This window comes from Hetaerina americana, unplaced genomic scaffold (genome assembly GCF_022747635.1).
Source record: "Hetaerina americana unplaced genomic scaffold, ioHetAmer1.1.p SCAF_64, whole genome shotgun sequence".
In the NCBI taxonomy this organism is placed as follows: Eukaryota; Metazoa; Arthropoda; class Insecta; order Odonata; family Calopterygidae; genus Hetaerina; species Hetaerina americana.
Window position 1 is genome coordinate 202,016 of NW_027287250.1, and position 10,931 is coordinate 212,946.

At 38.9% G+C, this 10,931-nt stretch overlaps 1 protein-coding gene across 1 annotated transcript; it reads left to right on the forward strand.

Moving 5' to 3' along the window:
• The first annotated feature begins 208 nt into the window (after positions 1 to 208).
• LOC139695798 (zinc finger protein 431-like) lies at positions 209 to 7,941 on the forward strand. Its single transcript, XM_071594585.1, has 5 exons — positions 209 to 671; positions 1,192 to 1,362; positions 1,946 to 2,170; positions 2,468 to 2,591; positions 6,867 to 7,941. The coding sequence occupies exons 1-5, from the start codon at positions 537 to 539 to the stop codon at positions 7,733 to 7,735; spliced, it is 1,524 nt and encodes a 507-aa protein (XP_071450686.1). The 5' UTR covers positions 209 to 536; the 3' UTR covers positions 7,736 to 7,941.
• Positions 7,942 to 10,931: the final 2,990 nt, after the last annotated feature.

Below are 10,931 nucleotides of genomic sequence, written 5' to 3' on the forward strand. Positions count from 1 at the left end.
CATACACAATTTATTATGAATCTTTTGACCTGAATCTGCGAAATGAATGAACGAACTGCATCATTCTTTTTCGATGTCAAGGTAATATTAAACGTTTTCTGTGATTCCCCATCAGCTCCTCAACACTTAAAAATACTGAAAGTAAATTTCGTTTACCTTGTTACGTTATTAAGTCTAATTATTCCGAGAAATGTATTAATATATTTTACCCGGATGAAGATCCACTCTTTTCATATTTATCCTCCGAGTTTCAAAATACCTTCTCAAATGAAAAGAATAGATGAATAATGAAATGCAAGTGCCCAGCTGTCATGTTTTTCGTTAGAAACTTTTATTACTACGTCAAGTATATTTTGAAAGATGTCATTGTAATTTTAGAGTTAGATTATCCGGGAAATCATTGTGTACTTTAAAAGATGTGTATTATTGCTATTTTGATAACTTGAAATTCAACGTGAAGTAATGTGTGAAAGGGGCGTGGTACTTCTATAGTTAATTTTTCTTTAAATCCTTCTCTGTACATTAAAACGACCAGAATGTGCGATAAAACCGAATTTGAAGTCTGCAGATTGTGTTTAAACAGTCGTGGACTGTTGATGAGTGTTTTCGGCGAGAATAGTAAATTACAATTCATGCTGGAAAAGACTATAGAGGATTTAATTGATGTTAAAGTAAGTGTGTGACGTTTTTTAAAATGTTGTTGGTAAGATATTTTCAGTTAAATGATTTAGTAGTTGGTGCACTGTACTCTGTACACTGTCGTCAAAAAGTGTAGTGATATTTGGGCAAGAGGAGTTTCGTGACTTCTGTTTTTAATATCTGTATATGATTATTATTATTAGGTAATCTACCGGTTAAGGTAGGTTTTTGGATGGACATAATTACTAATTAAATAATTTGTGACCCCTAGCAAAACACAACATCCTACTTTACATCAGGTCCCTCTTCAGCTCTTAGTACTTTCTTCCTCCCTTCATCCCGTCCAGCATCCCTATCCTGTTCCTTCACTTTCCTCATTTGCCTAACATTCTCCCCTCTATTACAGTCTTCAACATCCCGCTGCCGGTCAATACCCCCTTCATCCACTTTTCCTGCCTCCAAAGGATTTCTCCCAACAGACCCCTCTCTTCGCCCACCATAGCAAGTACTTCCTCGTTTGTTTTCTTATCTGTATATGATATATTTTATTAGGTTGTGGAGGATGCAAATTATCCCTGGTTGGTGTGTTCTAACTGCATGGAGAAGCTTACGGAATTCCGGCTATTTAAGCGTCGATGTGCCGAGTGTTTGTCTGTTTTCTATCATCGCATCCAAAAGGGGTGCAGTACTGCTACGAAAGACTGGATACCCAATCGAGAGGAGGTCAGTTGTATCCATTAAATTGAACTATGTAAGCTGCGAAGAGGTAGCCAAAAAGGAATATTTCGTTATATCTTCTTTGATTAATGTGTAGAGGAGCCATTTTCTCGTCACTACGGTCCTTGTGATCAATTTTTGTTCAGAATGGTTCTTTTTATCTAAATTTAATTTACCACTGTTTAATATTGGACTCATTAAATGTTTACATTTTTAACTATTTAACTCTGTGACTAAATCTGCGCAAAGGGTAGACGTTGAGTAATGCCATGCAATCTGTTAATCATTCACTTCGAATAGCTACGGTTGAGAGGATCACAGTTATACAGCAGGTACTTGGATTATTAAATGGCTGCTAATAATTAAAACAAACTAAAGATGCCAGGGAAAGAATTGAGCAGTTATATATTGCAGTCATAACAAATGATGCTTCCCTTAGTTTATTATTATAGTGTTTTAAAGTGATTAGGTTTTTTACTGCCGTTCTAGTTTTTGTTTACATCGAAAGATTTGTTGCCCTGATGCTCTTGTTTTGAAATGTGTTTCATCTGCCATTATTAAATAGTAACGTGTGTATGCTTTGCATTAGTTTTCAAGCGAGATCAAGAAAAGCATTGATGAGGACAGAATCGCCAGTGACACTGTTGACAGTAGTGCTGTGGATATCCGAGATGACAAGATCGTTGTTAAAGTGGAGGTGGACACCACCAGTCCATGTACTGTTGCTCCAGAAAAGAATGTGGATGATCCAATGGTCGCATCAATGCAGGGAGTAGACTGTCATTGGTCCAGCGATGATGAAGCAGGGAATTTGGTGAGCGTGTATGTTCATGTTGTGTGAATGATAAACCTATTGCACTTTGAATCCAGTGATATTCAAAGTGAAATTTTATTGTTTAAATTTGAACAATCCCCTGTCTTACTCATGAATTTGGCTCTTTGTAGTTTGTTATCCTTTCGTTTCATCACATTTGATGGTTAAGGACTGCAGTTGCTATTCTTCCGTTTGCAGTTGTGGTTAGGAAAACGTAAACACTCCCATTAATCATAACACATGTATGGAAATACATAGACATCTGTACATCTGTAATGTTGGCATTTGATCTTGCAGGACCCTTTGGAAGATGGAGAATTACGCTTGTCTTTTAATGAGGAAGTGAACATTAAGGATGAGTGTTACATTGACATATCTCAGGAGGAAGGATGCCTGCAAGCTGACCTGTCACAGAAGCAACGTAAGGAGGTCTTACTAATGTTAATTTTTCACTTTTGCTTCAAGAAAATCCCTTTCTCTGCCCTCAGTGTTTCCCCTTAAGTAATTTAGAACTTTTGGTGGTTATGCCATCAGTATATTATTATTAGGTCGTGTTTTACCAGCTAAGACTTTTTTAAGTAATCTACCAGTTAAGGTAGGTTTTTGGATGAACACAACTGTCAAATAAATATTTTGTGACTACTAACAACACAAAATCCAGCAACCTAGTTTACATCACGTCCTTAAGTACTTCCTTCCTCCCTTCATCCTGTCCAATATCCCTATCCTGTTCCTGCCCTTTCCTCGTTTGCCTAACATTCTCCCTTCAATTACAGCCTTCAACATCTTCCCACTATCAATCAAAACGCCCTTCATCCATTTTTCCTGCCTCCATTAGATTTCTCCCAACAAACCCCTCTCTTTGCCCACCATACCAAGTACTTCCTCATTTGTTTTCTTCTCAGCCCATTTCAACTTCTCTATTTTCTCCACACCCACATTTCAAAAGCAACAAACATGACAACGTTTCTGTACCAAGCGTAGCTACACTCCATGTGAAAGTTTTTACGACTCTTTTCTTAACATCCTTACTCAACGTCCCTGTCATCAACTCCCTCCTCCTTGTGAAAGCCTCTTTGCCTAGTGCAATTCTTCTCCTCACGTTCCTACTACTTTGACCTTGTTAGTCCAAAATGATTCCGGAGATACGTAAACTGTTCTACCTGCTCTAGTTTTTTACCTCCTATTTTAATGTCTAGCTAAGCCTTTTTCTTTCTATAAAATCACATAACCTTTGTTTTATTAATATTTATTCTCATCAAGGCTTCCGCGGTCGTCATCCCACGAAACCCTTGCAAGGGAAAACCGGCAGCAGCAGGACAGAAGACGCAGGAGAAGAAGACCACATTAGTTAGAATAGGAACATGGAATGTTGGGACAATGATGAAAACGGGGATATTGGAGAATGTTAAGCGAGAGATGGAAAGGGAAAAAATATATATTTTAAGTCTATGCGAGGTGAGATTGAAGGATAGCGGGGATTACTGGAGTGATAATTATAGAATAATATACAGCGGCGGGGACGAGAGCCAACGAGGGGTTGCCATAGTATTAAATGAAGAGATAGGAAGAAGCGTAGTCAACATAGAGCAGGTAACAGATAGGTTATTACTAGTAGAGATAAAAGCAGAACCGGCGAGATTGGTTATTATTCAGGTTTACATGCCACCGAGCAACCATAAGGAAGAAGAGTCGATAGGATATACGATCAGTTAGAGGACGTAATCGCGTGTGTTCCCGCAGTGAAACATTTGATAGTGATGGGGGATAGGAATGTGACGGTACGCAAAGGAAGAGATGGTGACGAGGTCGGGGACTATGGTTTAGGCATGAGGAATGACGGCGGGGAGAAAGCAGTTGAGTTCTGCAGGAGACTGGGGTTAGTCATCACCAACACTTGGTTTAGCACCACAAAAGACGCAGGTATACATGGAAAATGCCAGGTGACTCAGAAAGGTATCAGCTAGATTATATTCTGGTTAGACACAGGTTTAGGAACAGTGTGATAAATTCGCACAGCTTCCCGGGAGCGGATGCGGACTCTGACCACAATTTAGTGGTTATGAAATGTGGCGTCCGTTTCAAAAGGATAAGCCAGGGGTGGCGAGTTAGAAAATGGAATGTGGAAGCATTAAATGGTTTGAAAAGGAAGGAATACAAACAGGCGGTAGAGGAAATCATGGAGGATGGTAAAGAGCTAAGTACTATCGAAGAAAAATGGGAAAGTATCAAGAAAGGGTTGTCTAAAGCCGCCAAAGACACTATTGGAACCATTAACGCTAAAAGGACTAGGAAACCATGGATAACGGATGATATGATTACAAGGATGGACGAGCGGAGAAAATGGAAGAATGTAAACACAGAGTTAGGCAAAATGAAATACAAAGAATTGAACAATAAATTGAGGTGGGCAACAAATAAAGCAAAAGAAGCATGGTGGAAGACACTGTGCGAGGATATGGAAAGTCGGCAGAGGAAGGGTGTAATTGGTGCGCTGTACAGCAAAGTTAAATCTTCATCGGGAAGTAAGAAAGGGATATCTATGCTAACAGTTAGAGATAAGGCGGGTAAGGTAATAGTTGACACAGGAAAGATCCAAGAGAGATGGAAGGAGTATATTGAAGAACTGTATAGTAAAGAGCTTAGACCAACAAAGTTAGACATTGAAAAAGAATATGATGCAGAGGAAGATGGCTTAGGTCCAGGCATACTAGACAATGAGATAGAAAGGGCATTAAGGGAGATGAAACTAAATAAGGTCGTGGGGGTGGATAACATTCCCGCGGAACTATTTAAATATTTGGGAAGGTTTGGGAGGAAGAGGGTATATGGGCTGATTCGTAGTATTTATGAGGAAGGAATCTGGCCGGAAGACTTTGTGAGATCAGTTTTAGTTCCTATTCCAAAAAAGGTAAAGGCTACATCATGTGAGGACTACCGGACAATAAGTTTGATACCCCACACAGCTAAAATTGTCCTCAGGATCATAAACAAAAGGATAAAGAGTAGGGCAAATGTTTACTTAGGGCATGACAAGTTTGGGTTTAGGAAGGAGATAGGTACGCGTGATGCCATTGCAGTAATGAGATTATTAATCGAGAGGAATATAGAACACAATCAGGAGGTATTTGCCTGTTTCGTAGATTTTGAAAAAGCGTTTGATAGAGTGAATTGGGAAAAACTAATGAGTATATTGCGAAAATAGGAATAGATTGGAGGGAAAGGAGGCTAATCTGCAACCTGTACATGTCTGAGACTGCTGAGGTGCGGGTGGGGAACGGGGAGTCCGGATGGGCAGTGTTAGAAACTAAAGTGTGGTCATCAGTAAACCTAACTGATGTTACAAATTCCCCCGACTTTCATTCCTACCCCCAGTTCTTCCCATGCCTCTTTAAATATTTCCTCCGATTGTACGTTAAACAGGAGTGGTGGTAATGGGCAACCCTGTCTTACACCTCTTCCTAACACTGCCCATCCGGACTCCCTGTTCTCCACTCACATCCGAGCAGTCTGGGAGATGTACAGGTTGTGGATTAGCCTCCAATCCTTCCAATCTTTTCCTATTTTCTGCAATATAGTCATTAGTTTTTCCCAATTCAGGCTATGAAACGCTTTTTCAAAATCTATGGAACAGGGAAATACTTCCTGATATTATTATATATTCCTCTCCATTAATAATGTCATTACTGCAATGGCATCACGCGTACCTCTCCTACGCACTATGTACCTCTCGTACTCACATTATGTAGCCTTTACTTTTTTCAGAATAGGAACTAAAACTGATCTCACAAAGTCTTTTGGTTAGATTCATTCCTCATAGATACTACATCCATATAGCCTCTTCCTCCCACATTTGCCTAAACATTTCAGTAGTTATGCAGGAATGTTATCCACCCCCTTGGCCTTATTAAGTTTCATCTCCGGTAATGCCCTTTTTATGTCATTGAAGAGTATGCCTTGACCTAAGCTATCTTTCTCTACGTCATTGTCTCTATCATTCTCTCTGTCAAAATTGTCCCTCGGTTTCATTTAAATGCCCTTCAAAGTTGCCAGACATCTTCAAGACAACAAGACCACCTGTGGCTCCCCATGTCTCTTCTCCACCCCTTTAGCAGCAAGCAACCACCAATGCTACAAAGGCTGCCATCTTGTAAGACCTGCCACCTTCCTTGCTATCAATTCCCAAACCTTGCACCTCAAAAAACAATATTTACAGCTTCTCCTGCCTTGCCTTCTACGTGGGTGAAATACCACTGCTATCATATAAATCTCCAATGTTCCTTCATTATCAAATACCTGCCCACACTGCTATTTTAACAACCAAGGTTTCAATTAATGTTTCTCAGTTTTGGTGATTGAAATCAGTCCTGAAGCCAGAAGAGAGAGAGTCAAAAATCAGTGAGATCATGTTTGGGTGCTTTAGCCATTTAAAACTCCCAGGCTAAATCCAGACCACTGAATCAATCTAAATGCCGTCTCCTCATTCCCCCTTCCCCCCTCGTCCATTTCCTATTAATCCCTTCCCTCTCTCCCATCACCCTTCCCCAACTTACATCCTCTCCGCTCTTCCCCCGACAATGGTATTCTGACGACAGGGATATCATTGAAGCATTAAAACTGTACATGTGAGTGTCCCTTTTTTATGTTTATGATTTTTAAAAATCTAAATATTCATTGGATAACCCAACTCTTTCAGTTGGTGGCAAAGGACAGGATGGTATGGGGAATATTTTGCAGAAATGTCAAATTTGCAATGAGAGATTTGCACAGAAAGACATCCTTGAAGCACACGTGATGCTCCTGCATCCTGTGAAGTCAGAGAAACTCAGAGGTGGCGTTGATGCCGAGGCTTTTGAGTGCACGAGTGATTTTGAAGCAGGGGCGATGGCGCACAGGTGTGCAATTTGTTCCGGAACATTTTCACAAAAAGACAAACTGAAGAGTCACATGTTAACACACACTGGAGGAAAACCTGACAAATGCCCAGAGACATTCAATCTCAAACAACACCGTGAGGATCACGTTCGTATGCATGCGGTAGAGAAGTCACTCAAATGTGAGGTATGTTCGGAAGCATTCACAATGAAGCAAGAGCTTACGGAGCACAGGTTGAGGCACAGTGGGGCAAGGCCTCACGAGTGTGAGTTGTGTTCGAAGGCTTTCTCTCAAAAGGCACATCTGAAGAGGCACATGCTGACACACACTGGTGAAAGGCCTTACAAATGCGAGATATGTTTGAAAGGTTTCCATCACAAGCAAAACCTCGAGTGTCATATGCTGAGCCACACTGGGGAGAAGCCTTACAAATGCGAGGTTTGTCCCAAGACGTTCACCCTCAAGCATCACCTGAAGGATCACGCTCGCATACACGTGGGGGAGAAGCCATTTAAATGCGAGCTATGTTCAAAGGCATTCAGGCATAAGCAGCACCTGAAGGAGCACGTGTCAAACCACAGATCCAGCCCCCAGCAATGCGCTATTTGCTCGAGGGCATTCACGCACAGTAGCAGCCTCAAAAGGCACTTGAAAGTGCACATCTATGGCATTAATCGGATACCGATATGACCACCAATGAACATTCACATCCTTAAGGGACAAGCAGTGCCTCTGCGCAATATCAATTGAGGGGATTAAAATGCTGAGGATTAAGTGACACCATAACTAATGTACGTTTAAGGAATCATACCCAATTGAGAAGTGATGGTATTATATTACTTATTTTCTCAACCTGTCGTTATGAATGAAAATTTGCCTGCAAATCCATATGTTAATTGCTGTTCTGTGTTAATATTGCATGCAAATACAAACTCTAATATATGTATTTTCATTGAATAAATAATTAATTAATCATATCATGGATTAAAATGCATTTCCCCTGCCTCCCGACAATCCTCACTCTCCTCCCCTCTTTGCACTTCCTCGTTTGATTTCATTTCTGCCCACTTCACCTCCTGCACCCATCTCCACGCTCACATTTCAAAAGGCTCCAAGCTACGAAGGATTCTGCATTTTGGGGTTTCACTGCATTGTTCTTTAATGCTGACAACAGTTTCGCCGAAGTTGCATTCAGCTGACATGATCTTTAGATACTCTTCCTCCCTCATTTTCCTATCCCCATAATTATTACATAATTATTCTATTAGTTCATCAAATCAGACTTTTCATAAGGTCAATATTGGGATAGGGATGTAAAGAAGCTACATAATGTACATTAGTATGTATGTTCCTAGCCAAATAATGCTAAAGATGTTTATCTATGAATAATGAAATGGATAATGTTAGCTTCAAACCATTCAAGAGGTATATGAATAATCTTCATCACATTTTTCAAATTTTTAAAAAAAGCGGGACCGTGCCAACGCCCAAAAGAATAATTTTTATGAGTATTCAGAAAGGAGCTGAATGGGGAAACGGCACAATAGAACTTGTGAAATTTTAATCTATAGGTACAACAGCTATGGGATACCTAAATTATTTATTATTCATAAATATTTTTCCCGTAAACAATGCTTATCATAAATCTTTTGATCTGGATCTTTGAATCGAGCAAAAGGAATATTAATGTTTAGATTCATTTTCGATGCCAATTTAATATCAAAGGATGCCTTTGATACTACATAAGCTAATAAACATCTTAAGAAAGGTGGATACCGATTTTCCTTATTTCAGCCATGGGATTACATCAGATTTGTCATGAGAAATGTGTTCATATCTATGACCCAGATTGAGATCCTCTCTTTCTATATCTATCAATTCCAATTGCAATTCAAAATGAAAGTAGCAGATGAAGAATGGAAAGCAAGTGATCAGCTGTGAAGGTGTTTAATTTGTGTGTTATTGCTCATATGATAACTTCAAATACTGTGAAGTAATATGTGAAACATGGCTTTGTACTAATTAGCAGTGTTCTATTAAATCTTTCTGTGTACTTTAAAATGATCAGAATGTGGGATAAAGGTGAATTGGAACTCTGCAGATTGTGTTTAAAGAGTCGTGGATTGTTGATCAATGTTTTCGGCAAGAAGAGTAATTTACAATTCATGCTGGAAAAGACAGAGGATTTAATAGATGTTAAAGTAAGTTTAGTTGTCTGTGTGACATGTTTTTTGTAAAATATGTATGTAAGAAATTTTTGGTTAAATGAAACAGTGGTTTTTTTATATATCCCGTATACTGTTGTCAAAATGTATATTCTTATTTGAGAAAAAGGAGTTTCGTGTATTCTGTTGGTAACATCTGCTTATGAAATATTATATAATGTTGTTGAGGATACAAGCTACCTCTGGTTGGTGTGTGGTAACTGCATGGGGAAGCTGACGGAATTCTGCCTGTTTAATTGTAGATGTGCAGAGTGTTCGTTTGTTTTCTACAATCGCTTCAAAAAGGGGTGCAATCCTGCAACGAAAGACTGGATAAGTGATCAAGAGGACGTAGGTTGCATTCATTAAATTGAGCTATGTCGACAACGAATATATTTCATAGCAAATGAGTACATATTATATATATATATATATATCAGCGACGACATAATTGGGCAAAGAGGAGTATTACGGTGCATTTCCCCTGATTAATATGTAGAAAAACCATGCTCTTGTAAATACAATCATTGTGATCAACAGTGGTAATTTTATAGTATTGCAAAAACACTAACTCCTCAAGTAGAGAATTATAAAAGCTTTTAAATTAAAAATTGTTGGATAATTTATCACAATAGAAAATTTTCTATGTTTTAAAAAGTTTTGAAAATACAATCACTTATCAGAATCGAAGTAAATTTTTGCAAAGATCCTCAAGGATTTTTATCGCTCATTCTGATAAGTGATTGTATTTTAAAAACTTTTTAAAACATAGAAAATTTCCTATTGTGATAAATTATCCAACAATTTTTAATTTAAAAGCTTTTATAATTCTCTACTTGACGAGTTAGTGTTTTTGTTAGAGAATGATAGAGACAATGACGTAGAGAAAGATAGCTTAGGTCAAAGCATACTCTTCAATGACATAAAAAGGGCATAACCGGAGATGAAACTTAATAAGGCCAAGGGGGTGGATAACATTCCTGCATAACTACTGAAATTTTTAGGCAAATGTGGGAGGAAGAGGCTATATGGATGTAGTATCTATGAGGAATGAATCTAACCAAAAGACTTTGTGAGATCAGTTTTAGTTCCTATTCTGAAAAAAGTAAAGGCTACATAATGTGAGGACTACAAGACAATAAGTTTGATATTCCACGCAGCTAAAGTTATTCTCTGGATCATAAACAAAAAGATAGCGAGTAAGGCAAATGATTACTTAGGGGATGACCAGTTTAGGAAGGGGAGAGGTATGCGTGATGCCATTGCAGTAATGACATTATTAATGGAGAGGAATATATAATAATATCAGGAAGTATTTCCCTGTTCCATAGATTTTAAAAAGCGTTTCATAGCCTGAATTGGGAAAAACTAATGACTATATTGCAGAAAATAGGAAAAGATTGGAAGGATTGGAGGCTAATCCACAACCTGTACATCTCCCAGACTGCTCGGATGTGAGTGGGGAACAGGGAGTCCGGATGGGAAGTGTTAGGAAGAGGTGTAAGACAGGGTTGCCCATTACCACCACTCCTGTTTAACGTACAATTGGAGGAAATATTTAAAGAGGCATGGGAAGAACTGGGGGTAGGAATGAAAGTCGGGGGAATTTGTAACATCAGTTAGGTTTACTGATGACTACACTTTAGTTTGTCAGTCACCCAATAGGTAGCAAGCATTGCTGA